This window comes from Euprymna scolopes, chromosome 42 (genome assembly GCF_053919585.1).
Source record: "Euprymna scolopes isolate OS-2025 chromosome 42, ASM5391958v1, whole genome shotgun sequence".
NCBI lineage: Eukaryota > Metazoa > Mollusca > Cephalopoda > Sepiida > Sepiolidae > Euprymna > Euprymna scolopes.
The window spans coordinates 28,238,271-28,263,895 of NC_136523.1; the positions used below are offsets into that span (position 1 = coordinate 28,238,271).

Here is a 25,625-nt window from a genome sequence, read left to right on the forward strand (position 1 = left end):
TTTTGACCTTTTTTTAGTTAAAAAAAAATGTAAAGTTTTGCTTTCGGTACTTGTGCAGTTTAATCAAAATATTAAAAAATGAAAATATCGAAAAAAAGGTTATATTGTACATATCCGTTTTGACATAAAGATCTCCGAAAAAAAAAAATTTCATTTAATTTGATTGAGTATTTTTTTTTTTTTTTACAACGCAAAAACACATTTTTATGAGAGCGTGTTGAAGGCAGACATCTTGAATTTGTTTTAAATGTTTGTTTGAATTTTAGAAACGACACGGGCGATAACTCAATGTAAAGCACCGACACTCCCTCCCCATCTATAATAACTAGTTTTTCTTCCTAAAAATCGAACCTTTTGCTCGATATCATAACAAATTGTTTTTCGCTGTAAAATAAAAACTACTTGATGAAATTAAGTGAATTTTTTTCGGAGAACTTCATTCCATAACTGATAAGTACAATTTAAACTTCATTCCATAACTGATACATACAATTTAAACTTCATTCCATAACTGATACATACAATTTAAACTTCATTCCATAACTGATACATACAATTTAAACTTCATTCCATAACTGATACATACAATTTAAACTTCATTCCATAACTGATAAGTACAATTGAAACTTTTTTCGATATTTTCATTTTTTATGTCTTGACTAAACTGTACAAGTACCTTACTTTCTTTCCACTTTCTCGCCTTTAAAATAACGACTTTTAAAGGTTTTCGAGTACGGTGAAAACGAATAGCACGGTTAAATTTTGCGCAGATAAGTAGTTTTCTGGATATTAAGGCCAATATATTACTTAATAAATGTCAGTGGCGTTTGCCATTCTTAACATGCGCATTTCAATTGGGGAAAAAACATGGCCATACAGGTCTTAATGTCCAGAAAAGTAGTTATCTGCACAAATTTTAAATGCCATATTCGTTTTCAGCTGATCCGAAAACCTTTTTAAATCGTCGTTTTAAACGTTAGTGTTAAGGTGGAAAGAAAGTAAAAAAATACAAAAAAAATAATAATAAATAAATAAATAAACAACAACAACAACAACAGCAATAACAATAACAATAATAATAATAATAATAATAATAATAATAATAATTAAAAAAAAAATAACATAAAATGCCCATGTTGCTATACAGTATAAAAACACGTGCACACTGGCAGTGTGCCAGTGTGCCACTGCCACACGCACACTGCTTATCTACAGGGGGGGGGGAGTGAAAACAAGAAAATAAAAATTCGTTGAAAATCCTTTTCAGATAAATAAAAAAAGATCAACTTGAAAAAAAAGGGAAGGGCAAACCGAGATACAATTTCTGATGCAATACTTGATTCGATATTTATATAGAACTCCATCACTTCAAAACAGATAGTATTGCATTGCGTTTATCCACGAAACCATTTGTATGTCTGCTGTGCTCAGTATGTAAACTAATTTCATTAACGATATACTCTTTGAACACTCTGGTAAATGCTTTTTCTTTGAAAAAAATTGTTTACGAAAGATAGATAGAGATTGTGTCGTAGCTGCGCCTCCATACTTTTTTTCAACTTTTTAGAGTTATCTCCCTTGATTAATCCTCTTCAACGCTTTAAACTTATTTTTTTGGACTTGTGTGTTTTTTTGTTACCGGCTGTTGTAAACTTTAACTTGTGACAAAGAAAAAAACAAATCTACGGCTGATTTTTTTATTTATATATATATAAATAAAGAAACGCCCTCATGGCTAGCAAGGAGGGTTTGGTGGAACTGTTCGTTGGCATCGGCCTCAGCGAGCAGAAGGCGAAAGAGACGTGTAAGAATGAGGCGTTGTGCCTCACCCTGAAGCAGAGCATCGAGGTGGCCGCCCGCCACACGTGTGATAACGACATCGGCAAAGATGCCGGCAAACTCCTTTACAATCTCGCCACGAAGATCAAGTCCCAAATCCGGAACCGTCTGCCCCTCTTGGCCGAATATGTGGCCACGGGACGACTGGCTACCGACCTCCAACTTGATTCGGCCCTTAACTATTTGCTGACCAACCCGACTGACCCCATCGATTTCGACCAGTTCCACGAAGCATGTGGCGTTGGGGTAAGAATCAGTTTTTGCTTTATCCGTGCTTCAAAACAAAAATTCCGAAAAATCGATTTAAAAAAAAAAAAAGAAAAAAAAATCGGTACTACTATAGTTTATCGCTGGAAATGGAGACGCCATTTCTAGGTTCGGGGTGTTTATTCCGAAAGCCGTTCTTAACATGGGGTGGGGGTGTTTATACTACGCTGTTGGGCCACGTATTAATTAGTTCTTTCCAGAAGTAATCATTATCTAGTTTAATTTTTTTTTTTTTTTTTTTCATGCTTCATTGCTTCGATCATAGTTTAAAACGCTGATTTCTCCCTCTGATTCTGACGACAGGTACCCTAAAAAATGATGTCTCCATTTTCGGCGATAAACTGTAGTAGTACCAAAAAATCTGGTCAATTTTTACGACGAATTATAAGCACCCCCCAACCTCCTCATGTTAAGAACGGTTTTCGGAATAAACACTCACCAACCTCGAAAGCCGTTCTTAACATGAGGTGGTTTTGGAGGGTGTTTATAATACGCTGGGCCGGGGGACGTCGTAAAATCTGACCAAAAAATCTTAATGTTTATGCTTGTACCAAACTTTTTTTTTTTCAAGTTTTACAATATATTTGTTAGGTGAAAGTACAGAATTACAAAACGCCCCCCCCCATGTTAAGAATGGTTTTAATAACGTTATTTCTGCACGGTACAATAAGTAGGTACTAGTGCAGAGAGTGATCCGGGCGTAAATAATAACGTTATTATTTAAAAAGCCATTCTTAACATAGGGAGGGGAAGGTGTTTTGTACCTATTCTATACTTCAACCTTACAATTGAATAAAAAAACATATCATAAAACTTTAATTAAACTTGGAAATACGATTTAAAAAAATAGCGCGGATCACTCTCTGCACTAGCACCAATAAGTGTACTACTGTATAAGTACCAAAATCTTTATATATACGTATCCGACACAGAACGAAAATGTCATATTCCAAAAATTACGTAAATTGATCAAGTAGTTTTTTTTTTTTGTAGGGTTTGTATTACCATCCACAGAGGTACGGAAAAGTGGTCTAAAATTTAAAAGTGTAAAAAAAATAAATGTTATTAAAGACAAAATAAGTTACTCTTCTACTTATCTGGAAAAGTTTTTAGTGATTTTTCTCACTTTAAAACGTCCAATCAGTTCGAAAATAATATAGTGTTTTCTTTTTTTTTTTCTTTTTTTTTTTTACACAGGCATCACCACATTATCAAGGCCAAGAGGCCACTCGAGGATAAGGGTTAAAGAGTGTACAGTTGAAATTGGACAATATAGTAATCATTAGTAATGAAAATTCGGTAAATTTGTTAACTTATATGGAACGGCTCATCAAGAACTTATTTACGTTAGACTTGAACACAACCATATTGTAGTCAGCCAGAAAGCAGGAAAACAGAAGACAATTCCACAGGCATGCAGTTCTAAGAAAGAAGCTTTGTTCATGGAATCTACGTTTAGGTTTAGGCACAGATAAAGAGTGGGGAGAATTATTGATAGTGTTTTCAGCTAGACGGTGTTTCTTGTGAAAGTTTGGCGGGGGGGGGACTATAGAATGAAGCTCAGTCAAACACTTTCCATAAAAATAACGATACATCAGACAAACTTGCAACATCTCTTCTGTGAGATAGAGGTTGCAGGGAAGAGAAAAGGACATCTCCTACGAGGCTACGAAGTCTATTTTGAACTCTATCAAGGCAGGACAAGTCCTTTCTAGCAGCTCCTGCCCAGATGTGGCAACAATATTCCATCCTTGGACGTACCTGGCTCTTATATAGATAGAGAATTGCATCAGCAGTGAGATATCTACTGGATCGATAGAAAGATCCTACCATTTTTCCAGCGATCTTGGCAACAGATTTGATGTACTTGTTCCATTGAAGGTCAGGAGTAACGGTCAAGCCCAGAAGCTTGTCAAAACTTGAGGTCTCCTGATGACGAGAGCCATTCATTTCAATTGATACCAGATGTGGATCAGAATGTTGATGATGTAAAGAGAGAAGCTTGGTTTTAGATGCATTAAAATTAACCAGCCACTCCTTTCCCCCATTATACCACATGCTCAAGATCAGAGGAGAGAGAATCGGAGAGAACTTGGTCGTTTACTGTCTTAGATGTGCTACCATAGATGGTAGTGTCATCAGCATAAATGTCTACAAATCATGTAAGGATGTGATGTGGAAGATCATTAATGTAGATCAGGAATAGAGTTGGGCCCAGGATGGACCCCTGAGGGACTCCAGCATTAATACTGTGAGCTTCTGATTTTTGCCCCTCAACTACTACTCTTATGAACCTATCAGAAAGAAATGATTTAATAATTGAGAAGACATTTCCAGCTATACCATAGCTAGAGATCTTGTGAAGTAAACCTTTATGCTATACCTCTCAAAGGCCTTTGATATGTCAAGAGCAATTGCCCTAGAAAGGTTGCCTCCGTCGATATGTGAACAAAAGAGCTGACCACTAAATATATGAAGTTTAGAAAATGAGTTGAAACTAAAAAATTATACAAAATACTGTTAGAAACCCATCCAATAAATGTTACTGTGACGATAACATTTATTGGGTGGGGTTACCACCATTTTGTTTCATTTTATTTTTTATTTTGAAATCTTTGTCAGGACAAAGACTTTAAAGACATGTAAGGATGTGGGTGGGTCAGTGTTCCCGATTCCATAATCGGGATCTATCAGTTTTTAGGACTGAAGTTGCAGGTGCAGGATTAGGAATATCCGCGGGACCGTTAAAGGTAAATTTAACGAGATCGCTGATTAATAGTAAGATGTCACCCGATCACATCCTCATATACATAAAATAGAAATAACAACACTTGACAAAGAACTCGAAATCACTGTATTAATATGAAATAACAAAATCTATTTATGTGTTTAGTTCATAGGTACTTCCAAAATTTACCACAAAATTACCCCCCCCCTTATATATAACATGATGTAACTTTATTATAAGTTAATATTATCAATATAACTTTTGTACCATTTAAAAGAAGGACAAAATAAACTAGTAATACATTTAAAAAAAAAATTTTTTTTATCGTAGGAAAATAATAAAAATGCGGAATGAAACTTGTGTTTACATAATTGACGCTTTAAAATAACGGTCCCATGTAGTAAGCATTCTGAACGTGAAAACATACCCGTGTTTAATAAATCTAGCAAGTGTGATTTTTCACAACGTTTCGGTCGATATAACCTCTGAGTTCGACAAGATACACCTGGAGAAGGTCGGAGGTTACATCGACCGAAGCGTTGTGAAAATCACACTCTTAACAAAAGCTTTTATTTTTCTACTAAATTCATAAAAAATACTGTTACATAATAATTTTAACCCTAATCTAACCCTAACCCCCCCCCTCCCCTCACATTCCTAGTGTTGTCTTTTTTTGTACATTTCTTTTTGGGTTTTCAAATCGTCAACTGTTTTTATGATGTTTTAGTCATTTCCAGAACTAAGTCAGGAGTTTTCATCACCACTTGGGACTGACTTTGTAAGTACTGAAACTGTGTGGCCAATCCTTACAAATGCCAAACCCTTTTTTTTTTTTTTCCATTTTCAAGAAATAATTAAATCAGGGTTTGCACAAGCTTGAAAAGTCCTTGAATGTCTACTTTTGCTTTGAAAAGGCCTTATTTCTATTATTGCCTTGAAAAATTCCTTGAAACTATACAAAATGTCTTGAAAATCGTATTCTTTATGTTCAGTAAAAAATTTGTGTTGCAATAATTTCGAAAATCTGTACGAACCCTGTAAATACACTTCATTAGCCCCCCATCACTAACCCTAAGTCCAGGGTGGCAGTGCCTGAACTTCAGGTTGATGACTGGGTGAATAATAAAGGGCACCAATTATACCAATTCCATATTTGATTTCATGGCAGCAAAATAGACTTTTTTTGTTTCTGAATTTTTGAGATGAGGCTTGAAAATTTTTTATTTATATCATTTTATTTTTGTGAGACCTGAAGGCTACGTGAGGATACGGGTCAATGAGTGTACAGTGGTCAATGAGACAAGAGCTTAGTGATCGGTAGTGGTTGGTGGAATTTGATTATTTAAGGGGGTGGCTCAACAGGAACTTGCTAACATTGAAAATGACTGTTGTAATCAGCTGGAAAGCAGGCCTGTGGTACAAAGTTCCACAAGTGGGAAGTTCTAGAACAGAAACTTTGTTCATGGAATTTGTGCTTGGATTTGGGCACCAATAGAGTAGTTGGACACCGATTGTGTGAAAAAGAGGGCATCAAACGACACATCTTGGAGAACAAAACTGATGGAAAGAGAGCCAGGGGATGGCAAAGGATAAGGATATTAGACTGGATATGCAGGGCAATGGGTGTTAACAGTACCATCGGACTCTGAGAACAAGTAATGGACCGAAGCCTACAGAGAACACTAACCATGATTTCATCTACGGCATGAACAATACCACGACATAGGAAGAAGAGATTAGGGAAAATTGTTGACAGTGCTTGTAACAAGATGAGTTCTTGCTGCAAAAGTCTTGCAGATGGGGTAAAGATTGAAGCTCAGTCGAGCACTTGCTATGAAAATAATTTATTCGGATTTTGCAGACTACAGTTCTCATCTCAAGTGTCATTTTCACAATGTTTCGGTCGATGTAATCTCCGACTTTCTTCAGGTGTATCTTGTCGAACTTCAAATCTTTCTGTCAAACTCGGGAATCTGCATGAAATTTCAAAGAAAATCCTTTATTTAATCCACGTGAACCAGGACTGTATAGAAGTGTGAAATAACAATTGTATTTTTCGGTCACCCACACTGAGTATTGAACTTTCAACTTCTGGAAGGGTGTAATTTTACAACTGAATTTTACCAAGTAATCTATCCACTATGCCATAGATCCCGTAGCGCGGGGGATAAGGTACAGAATACAATTATGAATTATTTAGGACTTCTACATGGTCATGGCTGATAGAACGAGAGCATGCTCACTCTTTGAGGTTCTCGTATTTGAATTATTCGGACTACCATTCTTATATTGCTTATTTTTAACGTTTTTGATTAATGTAACCGCTGTTGACTTTTTTTTTTGTGTGTGTTAGATGAGCTCAAAGTCTGCAAATGACAACAGAGAAGGGGAGATCAAAACTCTAGATGGAATAACACCGAAAGAAGTCACTGCATTTAAGTACTTAGGCAGCAACATGGGTTCCACGGAGAGAGATATCGAAATTCGCATGGGCTGCATTGGATAAGTATGAACTTCAAGGCTAACTGACAAACTGAAAATTCAGAGCGGTGGTGGAGTTTGTTTTTATTTACAGTGCTACAACCTGGACACTCACCAAAAAATTAGAAAGCATACAGCTGTATGCTATGAACAGTTTTAAATATATCTTGGCAAGATCATCCCACAAAGCAGCAACTTTATGGCAACCTACCTGCCATATCTACTACCATCAGGGAGTGACATTTACAGTTTGCCAGTCACTCCAGAAGAGCAAGGAACAAGCAAGAGATTATGGATTCCACGGCATAGGTGTATGAACAAAGAACGGCCTAGATGCATGTACATTCAGCAAATTGCACGTGACACCAACTCTGATCCTGAAGATCTGAAGCAACTGATAGAAGGCAGGGAAATTTGAAGCGAGAGAGTCACATTGATCCAGGTAAAGAGCCTGACCAGATAGATAACCTCTGTTGTTATTGAATGTATATATAATGTTCTAATTTGCATTTTTGAAGTGCTTGCAAAATTATATATACACCTGACAATTCTTTTGTTCTCAAAATCAACAAGGCAAATTTTTTCAAGATATAAGTTTATTTATAATTCATTGGCCATTGACAAAAGAGAGAGAGACAGAATAAGATAACTATGTTTAGCTATAAGGGTGTGTGTGTGTGTGTGTGGCAGGCGATGGAGGACAATGTCAATAATATTGGATGACTGTTGACCTTCTCTTTTCCTCTTTCTGGTTGTTTATGTAAACTGAGTCTTATAAAGACATCAATTGACATTCCTGAAATGTAAATATTTAAATGTTCTTTATTTTGCACAATTCTAACTTCCCGACATGGAATGTAAGCCTTTCTTTGTTTTTGGTGATAATTACAATTCAGGTCATTTTTATAGGACATGGGAATGTAAATAAAAATCCATCTGGAATGTCCATGTGCCCACCTCCGATTTTTATCGGCATCGGCCTGGCTCAATATCCAACAAGTTGGAGATTCTAACTTGGTCACAAAGTCACCCTTGACCTTGTTGATTGGTAATCTATCTCCAGGCTATCAGAAAATTAACACGAGAAGTGAGAGAAATTAAATATGTAAACATTGCGAGCCTGTCTCTGTTTTATCTATTTTCATGGCAAGTGATCGTCTGAGCTCCAATCTATGCCCCCCCCTTGCTAAACTTTCACAAAACATTCATCTAGTTAAAACCACTATCAATAATTTCTCCCTCTGTGACACAAGAATGTAGATCATCTGAAATGTTTTATTGGCATTGCTCCAACTCAATATCCAACATCTCCAACCTTCAGTTGCATCTTTTTCAAACTTGAAAAACAATAATAATGGTAAGAATAGTAGTATGCATTTTCCAAAGATTACGAATTATCCAGCCTCATCTAAAAGAAATTCTAATGTATTTAATGCATATTCCAATTATGATCCTAAAAAATGTCTAAAATATAAGGCTTAAGCTTAAAGGATCTTAAGAAGAAATTGATATTCAGGGAATCTTGCTTGATGCCTAATTATTATGGATCACATTTAATGCAAATGTGTCAAATGCTACTAGATCGGGCTGTCTGAAGATATTGGAGGTATTTAGTTCTCTCTCACTGCAAGAACTGACACCAGAGTCCGGGGGGGGGGGGGGGAGATGTCAGCCCGAGGAGGGATACTCTGACCTGCAGAAAGTGCCTGGGCAGGCCTGTTGGCATTCCTCAGGCGATTAGCAATAAACTAAACCCTTCTCAAAGGGAGAAGGCAAAGCCTGAGAAGGTGGACCTCCTAGAACTGCACAGAACTAGCATTACACTGCAATCAACAGGGACAAGATAATTAAAAGAATCCTTTTGGCATCTTTCAGGCACAAATTTTTTCGATTCCGATACTCGAAAAAGTTCTGATTTTTCCGATTCTGATTAATCATATACTAATATATATATATATATATATATATATATATATAAGCTCGAATTTGTGAGTGTGACGGGAGCATAAATTAAAATTCTTCTCCCTAACAAGAACACAAAAAAACATCAGTAAATAGCAACATTCTGAAACAAATTCTAAAACTCAAATTAATATAGTGTTTAAAACTTGTTATTACACGTAATCTTATTTAATTATGGAGTTAGCTAAAAAGCGATGGGTCACTGCACTTCTCCGTGTAAAGAGCAGTCGATTGATGCTTGAACTGTTGTCAGAGACCGTTCGTACACCGAGATACATCGTCTCAAAAGAAAGAAGAAAGCAGAACAATTGCCCATTTTTGTACCCCTTTTTTTTGCTCTCTTTTGACATTTTAACCGACGTTCTGACACTCGCTGGATTCGTAAGACGCTTCTCTGTAAGAATATGTGCTTTTTGAAACTTATGAGTTGATTTTTGTTGAGATTTGGATAGTTTTGTTTTGTAGGCGTATATAGGCGTGTACGGGCCATCCCTATATAGAGAGTGCTACCGCCTCTCTGATAATTTTTATTTAACCAGAACTAGTTTATTTTTGTACATAGGAGATGTGTAATTTGTATTTAACCCTATATGTTCGTGATCTCCCATCCGCATGGGCCCTGTCGGTGGAGCAACTGCCCCCCTGCAGAGAGGGTAAAAGTCCCTCAATGGGGGTCCTGGATATGACCTTAAACTATATTCAGTGGTGAGGCCCCAGCTTGTGGGCTTTGAGGAGTGTGGAGCCACCCTTTAATTACCATTGCTCCCAGGTCCACTCTAACCCGGAGTGGTAGTACCTGTTAGGATCCCAACTATGGGTTGAATAGAAACCGACGTAAAAATAACAAATATATTCTATTAAAAAAATTTTTCTTCAAAATCTTTGGATTCGGCATTAAATAATATTAGAATATGCTGACTGCCACCCTGCAGAGGGTAAAAGTCCCTCAATGGAGGTCCTGGATATGACCTTAAACTATATCCAGTGGTGTGGCCCACGTGAAAACAACAAATATATTCTATTAAAAAAATTTTTCTTCAAAATCTTTGGATTCGGCATTAAATAACCCGAAAAGGGTTGATATGCCGTAAAACAAAAACAACCAACCCATCGGCATGAAATTAATAAGATAAAGCCCATGAACAAAGCAGGGAAAAGTGCATTTTTATAAGACAAAAATCCAGAATTACAATCCAAGTAAAGAAAGAAAAAAATGTTTGTGTAACCCTTATCCCTGAGTGGCCATTGGGCCTTGATAAGTGGTGAACTCAATGTAAAAAAAAAAAAAATTGTAACGGTATTGGTTGGAAATCTTTCTTGACTAAGGAAATCCTTCACAATTGAGGAAATTGTTATTATCAACATATTTTATGAAGAAACATCGCGAATGAAGGTATACTAGAAAGATAAGAGTTTTGCAAGGAAAAATATTCGTTCTTTGTTGTTTGCGTAAGTTTCATTAGTAAAGGATTGAGTAATATATCAGTTTCAGCTTGATGTTCTTAGCAGTGCAGTTTTTTTAATGGCTTTCAGAATCAAACTTGTATGATAATTATGGGTAGCGGGGAAACAACTTGCAATAATGACGTCTGGACGGATTTGTTTTTGGCGTGCCAGGCTTTTTGGGTTTGTATTACTGTACACATAGATTAAAAAAAGTTGTCAAAAAACAAATATATAACAAATAAATGTTATCAAAGGCAAGATAAGTTACTTTTCTACCTAACTGGATATATTTTTTGTGTTTTTATTCAATGTAACATGTTTATTCAGCTCGAAAAACATACAGTGTTTACCGATGTATTGGAAAATTCAAGATGGCGCCTCACTCCCTCTTTAACACGGTAAGTTTGGGAAAAGGTGCTATAAATAAAAAAAATTAGACAAAATACGGTTAAAAACCCACCGAATATATGTCAACCTATGTCACGGTAACATTTATTGAGTGAGGTTTAACAGTATTTTATCCAGTTTTTTATTTATAACACCTTTTCCCAAACTTACTGTGTTAAAGAGAGTCAGACGCCATCTTGAATTTTCCAATACATCGGTAAACACTATGGTTTTCGAGGTGGATAAACATGTTACATTGAATAAAAACACGAAAAATATATCCAGTTTGGTAGAAAAGTAACTTATCTTGCCTTTGATAACATTTTTGTTATATATTTGTTTTTTGACAACTTTTTTGAATCTGTGTACAGTAATACAAACCCGACTTTTTATATAGATTTTCTAGAATGTTCCGACCTGTTTACTGTCTACATGTGCGAATATACAAAAATATAGTCCCATGGATTTGTGTGTAAAAAAAAAAAAAAAAAAAAAAGCTGCATGCATCACAACTCTACGCACTGATAGAATTGCATTGGCGAACGGTGACAAAATTCAATTGTTCCTGAAATTAATAAATTTCGACCAAATACATTCCTTGATTATATGACAAGCGATTTGATTTAGCTGGTCACTTTAACTTATATAAGTGAAGCGTGCTGTTTGTTTGTAAACAAACTAAGAGCTCAAGCACGGTAAAAGTAATGGGTGAATACGTTTACGAGCACCGATCCGTAGTCCAGTGGTTAGAACTGCCGACTATCAACACGATGATAGTGGGTTCAATCCACGGTTAGGGAAAGGTGCTAGTCTAGCCGCACTGATGAGTTGTGATACAGCAAAACCAGTACTGTATGTGGATGACATATATATATATATATAGTTGTACCCAATATGTAGTAGCGATTTCAAAAGTTTTAAAAATAAAGAAAAATATGATGTGGGTACTATTAGCTAGAACCAAAACTTATAGTTCTCCAGCCTTGCTCCTCTTAATTGGGTAGAGCTTCATCGTTGCAGACAGTTTAGCCCTTCTCTCCGAAAAAAAAATCTTTTTTTTTTTTTTTTCAAATTAACTATTAGTATGATCTCTTTAACTTCCACATAAGTTAATTCTGAACTAAATGACTGAGAACCGGTATCGTAGGATTTTAAGTCCAGCAGCTCTGATTTATTGACACAGTTTTGACCCATTTTACTTCACTGCTTGGAAGATAAAAAAAATTGCTTAACCATATTTTTCTCTTTCTTGGAAATAAATTCATTCTTTTTCGTTGAATTCGATTTGTGTTACTAGAATTTTTTTTTTTTTTTTTTTTTTTTTTTTTATCTTTTTGACCTTGATTTTGCTTTTTAGTTAAATGAAATGATGCAATTTTGTATTTCTATTTCGGATTTGTTTTAGTTTTACAATACACATTGGTACGAAAAAAGTGTTAACAAAAATTTACAAAGAAATGTTATCAAAGGCAAGATAAGGTTTTGCTATTTTTTTATTTGCTTTAAAACGTTTATTCGGTTTCGAAAAACAAATAGTCTAGCGTTACATGAAAACATAAGTACGAAAAAAAGTGGTAAAAAACAACAAATATATAACAAATGGTATCAAAGGCAAGATAAGTTACTCTTCTACCTACCTGGAAACGCTTTTTTTAATTTAAAAAAATTTTTTTTTTTTTACTCACTTTAACTTTAGAACCTTTTATTTTGTTCAGAAAAACAAATAGTGTTTAGCATTACATGAGAACAAGAAAAATGGCCACGATTTTACATCTAAATATTCAAAGTCTCGATAATGACTTAAAAATAAAACAAAATACTGTTAAAAACCCACCCAATAAATTTCATAACATTTATTTGTTGACCACCTTTTTCATACCTACGTGTATCCTAAAACAAACCCTATTTTCATAAAGTTGTGTATCTGTTGATATATTTCTATGTATTCACTCTTAAACTAATCTAATTGAATGTTTAAACAAAGCTAAGATTGGGTAGTGTGGGCTATATTTAGTTTTATACAAACTTGACAAGAAAGGAGGGGGTATGAAAGCCCTTTATGAAATTTCAGGTACCTCATATGTTTATAAAGTAAAATATTCCCCCAATTTTAATTTCTTTGTGATATCTTAAGACATTTTAGAGGGCATAATAATAGTGCAACCTCCCCATTTCAATATATATATATATATATATATATATATATATATATATATTCAGCCACTCTGAGTCGTAGACGGCGAAACACGTGTCTGTGGATAATTATATTTTAAACATAATATATATGCCACTCCCCATGTGAGGGGGGATACCAAATTGGTTAATGGGAAAATTATTCCCAACTAGCATTTAAGTAAAAATGCACTTTTGTAAATAATTGAATTCATTCAAGACGTATCACAAAAACAAATAGCATCTATATATATATATATATATATATATATATATATATATATATATATATAGTAATTTATAAAATATATATGGCGATTGAATATTCTGCGTTTCATCCACTATAGGATTCGTCAAGCTTATGCGCGAATTCTGTGGTTGCTTCTTGTTTTTATATATGTTGAGGATTTCTAGTTAGCCAATCAGCTTTCTAGTATCCACCGCGCCCCTTCCTATCAGCCAATGGGCATGCATTTTATCAAACAAAGGATCTGTTTTAGAACTAGGTTAGTGGTTTAAGGTAGACGTTTTCCTTCCTTTTTTTTTTTTTTATATATATATAAATATATCTATGTGTACACACACACATGCACATATATATACATATATATATATATATACATATATGTGTTATCGTTTATGTATATTCATGTTTATTTAATTTATTTATTTGTTTGTTTTCTATTGTTATTGTTAGTTTTAAAGCTATTTTGTATCGCTATCCTAGAGTAAGTTTTATTTTGTGAACACAGTTGTTTGCTATTTCTCGTCTACAGTTTAATAGATTTTGAGGTTCTTTAAAGTACAGGATAGCAAATTTTTCATGGAGGCATAATTTACATGGGTCGTCTAAATGTCTGCATGTGGTAGCTTGTCTCATTATTTTCCATTCGACTACCAGCGAATGTCCGCTTTCTTTGAGTTCCCAGTATTTATTCGCTAGTGTTGTTTTATACTATGTTTTTTTTTTGTTTTTTTTTTTTTAATTTTTTTTGAGATGAGTATTTTATTCATTTATTTTATTCGATAACTGTTATCCTCATCTTTTTAGTTGTTGTTTCACGACGTTTTGGCCAACTATTCCTCTGGCCTTCATCAGGTGGTTACCGTCGTGGTAACCACCTGATGAAATCCAGAGGAATAGTTGGCCGAAACATTGTGAAACCATAACTAAAAGATGAGGATGATAGTCCGCAATATTCCTGTTTGTTTGTTTACAATGGCATCATAGATGACATCATTGTATGACGAGAGATAGATATACTATGACATCATAGAAACCGACGCCAAACATGACGTCATAGAGCTGGGGCTGAGCAAAATACAAGATTCGCCAGGCAGTTTGCTAGCATAGATATGTGTATTTTTTTTTTTTTTTTTTTTTTTACATAGGCGTCACCACTTATCAAAGCCAATCGGCCACTCAAGGATAAGGGTTAAAGAGTGTAGAGTAGTCAAAAGGACAATATAGTAATCAATAGTAATGGAACTTCGGTAAATTTGTTAACTTAAGTGGAACGGCTCATCAGAAACTTGTTCACGTTGGACTTGAAGACAACCATATTATAGACAGCTGGAAAGCAGGAAAACGGAAGACAATTCCACAGGCGTGCAGTTCTAAGAAAGAAGCTTTGATCATGGAATCTATGTTTAGGTTTAGGCACAGATAAAGAGTGGGGAAAATTATTGATAATGTTTTCAGCTAGTCTAGTGTTTCTTGTGAAAGTTTGGCGAGGGGGGGACCATAGATTGAAGCTCAGTCGAACACTTTCCATGAAAATAACGATAAAGCAGAGACAAACTCGCAACATCTCTTCTGTGAGATAGAGGTTGCAGCGAAGAGAAAAGGACATCTCCCACCAGGCCACGAAGTCTATTTTGAACTCTATCAAGGCAGGACAAGTCTTTTCTAGCAGCTCCTGCCCATATGTGACAACAGTATTCCATCCTTGGACGTATCTGGCTCTTATATAGATAGAGAATTGCATCAGTAGTGAGATATCTACTGGATTGATAGAAGGATCCGACCATTTTTCCAGCGGCCTTAGCAACAGATTTGATGTACGTATTCCATTTAAGATCAGGACTAAAGGTCAAGCCCAGAAGCCTGTCAAAACTTGAGGCCTCCCCAAGACGAGAGCCATTCATTTTAATTGATGCCAGATGGGGATCAGAACTTTGATGATGTAAAGATAGAAGCTTGGTTTTAGATGCATTAAAAGTAACCAGCCACTCCTTTCCCCATTGTACAACATGATCAAGATCAGAGGAGAGAGAATCGGAGAGAACTTGGTCGTTTACTGTCTTAGATGTGCTACCATAGATGGTAGTGTCATCAGCAAAAATGTCTACGAATGATGTAAGGATGTGATGTAAGGATACGAATGATGTAAGGAAGATCATTAATGTAGATCAGGAAAAGAGTTTGGCCCAGGATGGACCCCTGAGGGACTCCAGCATTTATACTGTGAGCTTCTGATTTTTGCCCATCAACTACTACTCTTATGAACCTATCAGAGAGAAATGATTTAATAATTGAGAAGACATTTCCAGCTATACCATAACTGGAGATCTTGTGAAGTAAACCTTTATTCCATACCCTACCTAAGGCCTTTGATATGTCAAGAGCAATTGCCCTAGAAAGGTTACCTCTGTCGAGAGATTCGCTAATCCTATGAGATATAACTGTAAGCACATCTGCTGTAGATCTAGCAGAACGGAAACCATATTGAGTGTCACTAAGAAGGTTATTTTTGCTGAGATGGTTGATTACTTCTCTATTTAACACAGATTGCAGTAACTTACCCATGACGCACAGGAGACTTATTGGCCTGTACTGAGAGGGGGATGAACGATCACCTGAATTCTTAAATACAGGGCATACTGATGAGGTTTTCCAGGGTGATGGGAAGCAATTTTCCTTAAGACAACGTTTAAACAGTTTTGTAAGTATGGGTGCTAGTTCTGGTTGAAGTTTTTTTGAGTACTATAATTGGAATACCGTCAGGGCCGGTTGCTTTACTGAAATCAAGGTTTTTGATTAGCTTGGCAACATCACATACAGATATTTGTATATCACATAGTGTGTTTTCTGATACAGGAGGAAATATTGGGTGTTGGCGGCCTTGGTCGCAAAGGGTAGAATTGGCTGCAAAGTTCTTGGCAAAGAGTTTGGCTTTGTCTGATGCTGACGAGATTAACTCAGGTCCATTGATGATAGTTGGGATAGAGCACACACTTCTGTTCAGGATTCTGTTTGCAATTTGCCAAAACTGGTGGGAACCAAGCCGCTGCTCAGCTACTTTGGACTTGACGGACTGAGCATACAACTCTCTTTATTTATTACTTTCTTACAATGGTTGCTGGAAGTCCTGAAAGCGGCTTTAGTTTCCATACATCTATTACGTTGGAAGCAGTGGAAAAAGTGATTTCTGTGTGCAATAGCAGCAGCACATTCTGGAGAAAACCATGGCTGGCTGTTAGGTTTTTGCTGGAACTTTTTCGAGGGTATGAAATTGTGTATACCTACAATTAACCATTCTGTCTGGTCTGATACTATAGACGACACATCCTTTTTAAACATGGAACGCAGAGGAAGATCTGATATAAATGTACGGAAACTATCCCAGTCAGCCATAGTGTATCGATATACTGTACGATGGAGAGGTACGTCTGAGGACATTACATTTCATTTTTATCTTAATTGATACAACTGAGTGGTCGGAAGATCCAAGAGGAGACAGAACGGAAACTGAACATAGTTCAGGGCAAGTTGTAAGAAAAAGATCTAGGAGACTTGCATACTGGCCGTCATTGTCGGGCACACGATGTATGTATGTATGTATGTGTGTATATATATATATATATATATATATATATATATATATATATATATATATATATATATAAACAGTAATCTATCAACATGGGTCTCGAGGTACTACCTCTAATCAGCATAGTTTGGCTGTTCAAGGATTCGAACCTCAGACAATATGTACTATGGTCGAGTATGTTAACCATTACGCGACATTACTGTGTAGCAACATTACTGCTTATGTAAAAAGAAATAAAGTGTATACCCTGTTCTACTTCGGTATTGAGGACTCTTGCATTAACCTCGTTAAGCAACATTGGTTACTTTACTTCTGGAAAATAATAACCTCATACATATATATATATATATATATATATATACAATTTTTTTTTTCTTTTTTTAATTTTTTTTTTTTTTTTGTGGAAATCTACTATATTTCCTAATAATACATACCAATCCTTATTTAAGAAGCTCAATATAATTACAGAGCAATATAGTGAATGAATGACAAGTCTGTATTTCAAAGTTCATGATGTTGACCATCTTATAATTTATTCCTTTAATTCAGTTGACATTTATAAGAATTGTAAATGTCAACTGAATTAAAGGAATAAATTATAAGATGATCAACATCATAAACTTTGGAGTATAGACCTTTGTCATTCACTTTATATATATATATATATATATATATATATATATATATATATAATTCTTTTTATTTTTTTATTTTTTATTTATTTTTTTTTTTTATTACATTTTCACCCCAAACAAGGCAAATTGCCACTTTGGTGTAGGGGGCTACTATCAGGGGAAACAACTACTGGGGTACTATGTAGGGATTTGGGCAGCAAGGTGTCGGTTCACGTTACACTTGAACTTCTGCACGTCAGTACTGTTGGGGAAGCAGGGACCTGGAATGGAATTCCAGAGTCTTGCGGTTCTGGGGAAGAAACTATTGGAGTAAAAAGATCTTTTACATCTAGGGATCTCTACAGTGTGGGGGTGGGATCTAGTAGCCTCTCGGGTTTGTCGAGGGTGCTCGCGTCGTGGGGGCACAAGTGATTGCAGTTCGTCAGAGCATTCACCACTAAAATACTTGTAGAAAAGGCAGAGGGATGCAACATTTCGTCGATGGGACAGAGGCTGAAGCTTAGATGCCAGTTCAGGGCCTATCAGGCTTGCGACTCTCTTTTGAACCTTGTTAAGGAGCGAGAGACTAGTAGCAGATGCACCAGCCCAGATGTGGCAGCAATACTCCATACATGGGCGAATGGTGACCTTATAGAGGTACAGGATACTTTCGGGTGTTAGTAGTTTTCTAGCACGGTAGAGAGAGCCTACCTTTCTTGCAGCAGCCCTGGCAATGCCTTCAATGTAATTGTTCCAACTCATGTTTCCTGTGAACGTTAGGCCAAGGAGTTTGAAAGATGGACTCTCAGATAAAGAGTCATTGGCCATTGCTATGGGTGGTAGAGAGGGTTTCTTGTAATTATTGAATGAAACTAGTTTAGTCTTGACAGCATTGAACGCGACCAACCACTTTTGTCCCCATTCCACTACAGATTGGAGGTCATCCTCTAGTGTTTCTGCCATTTCTTTAGAAATGTGTTCATTCGTCTTCCTGTGCATAATCACCAATTAATTAAAATTCCCTGAATTTTAATTTCTTCTTCAGAATTGCCTGATCGATTCCCTGCTTTATTTTTTCCAGCTTGTTTAACTCCTTGGTCTGGTGATCTCCATCAATTTGCTATTCATGCCCCCTCTTTCTAATATATCTTGCTATTCCAGTACCCCCCCCCTCCAATAACTCCCTTCCTTCTGACTGTTTTCCTCCCACCTAAAGCTTTGGTCTTTTTAAGATTAAAGTCGGTTGGCATCATCTGTCTCTGCGTTAACCATCTTTCGTTCTTTTGAACTCCTTATATCACATGGCTTCATGCCTTGTCTGGAGCAACATTTATAAAAAAAAAATGTTTTAATAAAAAATTAAATAAATAACCTAGGGTTGGGCCAATCAACCGGAATCAGAAAAATTTTAACATTTTGAGTATTCAAATCAGAAAAATTCCTGCCAAATGTCCAATGCCAAAAACGATTCTTTTATACGTGCTGTTTTGTAAACTTAATTTTCCATTGCTGGTACTAAAGATAAAATCATAAACTTTCAATAAAACTGGGATACGTAAACGGGCATTTGCTTTCTCGTAATTTGTCTGCTAATGGGAAATTATTTGTTTGCAAATCAATTTTGTGTGCCATATCACAATAACGCTGCAAAGTTTACCTACTTATTTGCAGGGTTGCATTTGTTTTGTTCAAAATATTTACTAATTTATGTTTTTTATTTTATTTTTTTTTTTTTTGCAGGGTTGGATTTGTTTTGTTCAAAATATTTACTAATTTATGTTTTTTATTTTATTTTATTTTTTTGTAGGGTTGGATTTTTTTTGTTCAAAATATTTACTAATTTATGTTTTTTATTTTTTTTTATTTTTTTGTAGGGTTGGATTTTTTTTGTTCAAAATATTTACTAATTTATGTTTTTTATTCGGCTCGCAACGTTTCTTCTGTGGGAGAGAGGTTGCAGGGTAGAGAAAAGGGCATCCCCCACTAAGCCACAAAGTCTATTTTGTACTCTGTCAAGGTAGGATAGGCTGTTTTTAGCAGCTCCTGCCCAGATATGGTAGCAGTATTCCATCCTTGGATGCACTTTATTAATAAAATTATTAGAACTTAATGTGAGTTTTGACAAACTTCAAGAATTAGATTAAGATATCTCATCTGCGCCCTCCCTTCTTCATAGCTGAAATTTCTAAGATGACTGTTGTTGCGATTGTCATCACTAAAACTTGATTTTTATCCGTAAAAAAAAAAAAGTGACTTTATCAAATTTAGTGATTTTTTTTTTTTTTGGAGAACTTCATTCCATAATAGGCATCACTTTTTTCGCTTGCATTCATTCCTAACAAGGCATATCGCCACTTGGACATATTATTTTACAAAGGAGTCGTCACTTATCAAGAACTTGCCTAGAAAAGATTAGCAAGATGTAGGTTTACATTACATTTAAACTTCTGCATATCAGTACAGTCAGGGAAGCAGGTAGCAGGAAGGGAATTCCAAAGTATTTTGGACACAATTTCCCACTTGCAAATTCAACGCTTCCTCAGAATAAGAACAAAAATTAAAGTCACAAACTTGAATTTCTGTTAAAAACCATTGGTCCTATTCAGTTGCTTCTCCACGAGGACAGAGTTAGACACAAATCCAGCTCCCCAGAAAGGGACACTTTGATTAGGAACAGAAATAAAAATTGCCTCAGGCTAGAAGGATTTCTCCTCCACTGATCGAGGACAGAAATGTTGAAGTATAGCATCAGAACAGATACTACAGTTTGTTCCCAGTCAAAAGGCCAATGTTATCTACATAACTGTCATGTTGCAATTGGTAACATATTACTGCAGTATTACATAAAACATGAATTTTCACGGTGTAACCATCCATTGAAACGGTGTTCTTTTGGGGGAGAGGGGAGAGATAACAAGAGAGAATGCAGTTACCTCCCCTTGTTTATTTTGTTTATTATTTCAGTATAACTTGCAATTTTTTTTTAAAGCTGTTTTCATTAATAATTAATTTTCTACTTTATCATATATCATAATTTTGGGATACTTTACTAATTTCAACATGACAATCAAGTAGATGCCATTTGGTGTTAACTGAAATTGAATATTTCGATTTTCGATCTTACTCCAAAGAAGCACCAAAAATGCGAATATTTCAGATTTCTAGGGATGTGGAAATTTTTGTGTAAAATCAACATTTTATGCATAATAAGCCAAGTCGTCATTTTGTATCCACGTGGAATTGTGCATACTTTTTACGGAAGCCGCTAGTTGCTTTAATTTAATCAGAGGAGTGTTTTTTTTTTCACTTTTGTTTGTTAATTTTATTAATTAAAGACCTCCATAAATTTTTTTTTCTTCTTTTAAATAGGCGCTAAAATCAAGTTGAACCCCCCACCCAGCCAGAAATAATCATCTTTACCAATTAAAATAATTTCTAGTTGTAGTTGAATTTTTATAATTAATTGTCAATAGTAATTGTTTATTATATGAACATTTTTTTTTTTTTTTTTTTTTTGTAAATTGGAAAGCCTTACTCAAAAATCTATGCTTAAAACATTAGGTACATGTGTCAACAGAAGATGTTAAAATTTTATTTTATTAACTCTTGTCTGTGTAATTCGTTAATAAAAATCTATTTATTTTACAAAAGTCTTATATTGTTTTTATCTATAAAAAAAAGCAGAAAAGGCAAAAAAAACAAAACGTTACTTCCATTAACCATTATAATGCCCATCTATAGAAATTGACACAAACACCCAAAATGATGACGTTGCAGTTAATGTGTATGATAATGACGTTTTACACACAGCCATGGAGAGACTTATAAAACTTCATATCGTGGGATATTGGAATGTTCTATTTAAGTTTTAAAAATTAATTTAAGATTTTTTTTTTTTTCCTTAGGTATAATGATAATATTAAACTAAATTACAGTTGGGCGGGGCGGTGGGGGTAAAAATGTGTCTTGCATTGGAGGTACCTACAGATATAAATTAAATTTGATTCATCTATAATATAAATCTCGGCCGTCTGTTTAAATGTATGTATGTCTGCCTAAAACTTTCGACAGAGGCAACAGATTTTCACGAGATTGGAATTATGTTGAAGCTTGACCCTTCGGACGACAAATATCAAAAAATTGGCTAAAAACCTTACTTCCTTCACCCTCAACTGGGCACTTTTCTACAAGGAGGGGGTCGCTTTTTTCTCCAATGTTTTCGAAAGTCATCCCCCCCCCTTTTTCATTGACTAGCCTTAATTTAAACCATTGCCACTTCCGGTTTGGCGATGAACACAACAGCAAAGACGTCACGTTTTTTTGTTTTTTTTTTTGTTTTTTTGTTTGTTTGTTTTTTCACATTCTTTTCCTCCTTCGTGGTACTGGTTCGAGCCAGCCTGTCTACTACCACTTTTTTTTTTTTTTTTTTTTGCTCAACACACATCTCCAAACACCCGGGCAACGTTGGGCACCCAGGCTAGTAGTTGATAAGTACCAATTAAGTAAGATTTTCTTAATTTTCAAGTCTTGAATTTCAGGCAAGTTTGTTTTTTGTTTGTTTTTTTGTTTGTTTTTTTTTAATTAGTTATCTTACGGATTTTGATTAAATTTGCAATATTGCATTCTAGAGATAAGGTTTAGTATCATTATATCTTAGTTTTCATCATTCTAATAATGATATAAAAATGGTTGAAAACTGTTTTGTGCAGGGAATTCATAATTTCCATTTCTACAATTCAGCTTAACCTTAAATCTTATGAATCGAATCTCTGAAACAAAGATTAGATTTTAAACGTTAAAACCTGAAAAGGGGAAGTAAATCTTGTAGTAAATTATCTCCCCTTTTTTTGTGAATTTCAATTTGATTAAATTTTATGAAATGTCATTAATTTTTTTATCTAATTTTTTTTTCTTTTTTCTCACATTCTAATTTTTCCTTCCCCTTTCCTTTTATATTTTCTCCTTTCTTTTTCTGCTTTTCATTCCTATTTCTCTTTTCCTTTGTTTTTCCTTCATTTTTTTCCTTTGTTTTTCCTTCATTCTTTTTTCCTTTGTTTTTCCTTTGTTTTTTCCTTCCTTCTTTTCCCCTTTGTTTTTCCTTCCTTCTTTTTCCCTTTGTTTTTCCTTCCTTCTTTTTTCCCTTTGTTTTTCCTTCCTTCTTTTTCCCTTTGTTTTTCCTTCCTTCTTTTTCCCCTTGTTTTTCCTTCCTTCCTTTTTCCTTTGTTTTGCCTTTCCTCTTTTTTCCTTTATTTTGCCTTTTTACTTGTTTTTATTTATTTTTCTGTTTTCTTTGTGTTTTTCTTGTCTTACTTTTCTATTATTTCTTTTCCCTTTTCTTTTTCTATTTTTTGTTATATTTTTCCATTTATTTTTTCTTTTTCTTTTTTATCTGTTCTGTTTCTTCTTGTATTTTATTATTTATCCTCATAATTTTTTTCTTCCCATCTAGGTTGTCGTAACTTCTGACCAGATCGAATCAGCTGTTGAAAAGGTCATCATTAAGCACAAAGCAAGCTTGCTTGAAAAACGATACCACACCAACATGGGAATGCTGATGGGTGAAGCTCGAGCGATTTTAAAATGGGCGGACGGAAAAGCAATCAAGCATGAGATAGACATGCAGGTCCTTGACCTCCTCGGGCCAAAGACTGAAGCCGACCTGGCCAAACCGAGTAAAGTGAAACTCTCCAAGCAGACAGAGAACGCTCAAGTGAAGGCGGCTGCGACCAACAAAACAGACGACAAAATAGAAAATTTTCTCGGCTCTGATGGTCACGTCAAAAGTTTTATGGAACTGGTTGGGAACTCTGTACGGTTTCATAAACCCGGCGAAAACTACAAGACTGACGGCTACGTTATCACACCAAATACAATGACTCTGATGAAGAAACATTTGGAAGAGACTGGAGGGATGGTCTACAGTCGATTTCCTCCTGAGCCAAACGGCATTCTCCATATCGGCCACGCAAAAGCCATTAATTTTAATTTCGGTTATGCTCGATCCATGGGTGGTCACTGTTATCTCCGTTACGATGACACAAATCCGGAAAAGGAGGAAGCAAAATTCTTCCACGGCATTCGTGAGATGGTCGAGTGGTTGGGCTACAAGCCGTGGAAAATAACTTACGCCTCTGATAACTTCCAGAAGCTGTACGATCTTGCTGTCGACTTGATCCGGCGAGGACATGCTTATGTTTGCCATATGAAGTCTGAAGATCTGAAAGGTTTCAATGTCGCAGATTCACCGTGGAGGGATCGTCCAGTCGAGGAATCGCTGCGTCTTTTCGAGGACATGCGTAAGGGGAAAGTTAACGAAGGGGACGCAACGCTACGTATGAAAACTACTTTAGAGGAGGGTAAGAAAGATCCTGTCGCCTACCGTATTAAATTTACTGCTCATCATCGTACGGGCTCCAATTGGTGTATCTATCCAACGTACGACTACACTCATTGTCTGTGTGACTCTATCGAGAATATCACGCACTCTTTGTGTACGAAAGAATTTCAATCCAGACGTTCCTCATATTATTGGCTGTGCAATGCGCTCGACCTTTACTGCCCCGTGCAGTGGGAGTATGCACGCCTTAACCTTCACTACGCTGTTGTCTCCAAAAGAAAGATCGCCAGACTCATAAACGAAAATTACGTCCAGGATTGGGATGATCCTCGTCTCTTCACTTTGACTGCCCTTCGTCGTCGGGGTTTTCCTCCGGAGGCAATCAATCTCTTTTGTGCCAAAGTTGGCGTCACCATGGCACAGACAGTTATAGACCCGGCTCTCCTTGAATCCTGCGTCAGGGATGTCCTCAACGTCAATGCCCCCAGGGCAATGGCAGTACTTTGCCCTTTGTCTGTGAAAATCCTGAACTTCCCGGATGGTCATTGTGGGAAAGTAACAGTTCCGAATTTCCCAGCCGACGAGAGCAAGGGAACTCACACTGTCCCCTTTTCAGCCCAGATTTTCATCGAAAGAGAAGACTTCAAAGAGCTGGCCGACAAGAACTACAAGCGCCTTGCCACCAACCAACCTGTTGGTCTTCGCCACGCTGGCTTCACCATCGAAGTCGTAAAGGTGATTAACGACAACGAAGGCAACCCTTCCGAACTTCACGTCCGTTGCAACAAAAGCTCGGAGAACAAACCGAAAGCATTTATTCATTGGGTATCAGATCCACTCAAATGCGAGGTTCGTCTATACGAGCGCCTTTTTCATCACAAGAATCCGGAAGACACCAATGAAGTGCCTAATGGTTATCTCAGCGACATTAATAAAAACTCGCTGGTGAAGGTCTCTGGAGCGTTGGTCGACAAGTCTGTGAGGGATTCAAAGGTCTTCACTCAGTTCCAGTTTGAACGGATGGGTTTCTTCAGCGTGGACCCGGACTCGACTGCTGATCATTTAGTATTTAATCGAACAGTGACCCTTAAAGAAGACCCAAATAAATCTTAAATTGAACTCTCATTGCTTGGTTCCATTTTTACCCCCTCAATCCCTTAATACAATCGCTGGAAAAGTTGACTCATTTTTTACTATCTTTTACTTTTTTGTTATTTTTTTTTATCAAAATACTTGTGCAAAAGTCTAAACCCTTAAACAATTTACAATCTAATGTACAAGTCACTATATAATAATGTACAAGTCACAATAAATTTTTGAATTGACATCTACCTTTTTGTGAACGTATTTCTTGTGTTTGTAAAGTTCTTGATTTAATCGTAGAAATGACTGGTTGAAGATGTCACTATAAGAAAAAAAAGTGTCACAAAAGCAAACATGATTAAAAATGGTATAAAATAAGAGAGGGGGTCAAATAAAATACAGTGAGAGAGGGTAAGAGTGATAGACACTTATCAGGAAATGGGTCACTTGGTGAGTTAATTGCAAATTACAACTAA

General features: G+C 35.8%; 1 protein-coding gene across 1 annotated transcript; it reads left to right on the forward strand.

Moving 5' to 3' along the window:
* The first annotated feature begins 1,591 nt into the window (after nucleotides 1–1,591).
* LOC145266974 (glutamine--tRNA ligase-like) lies at nucleotides 1,592–25,397 on the forward strand. The gene is made up of 2 exons (XM_080122812.1): nucleotides 1,592–2,085; nucleotides 23,179–25,397. The coding sequence occupies exons 1-2, from the start codon at nucleotides 1,732–1,734 to the stop codon at nucleotides 25,177–25,179; spliced, it is 2,355 nt and encodes a 784-aa protein (XP_079978938.1). The 5' UTR covers nucleotides 1,592–1,731; the 3' UTR covers nucleotides 25,180–25,397.
* The last annotated feature ends 228 nt before the right edge of the window (nucleotides 25,398–25,625 follow it).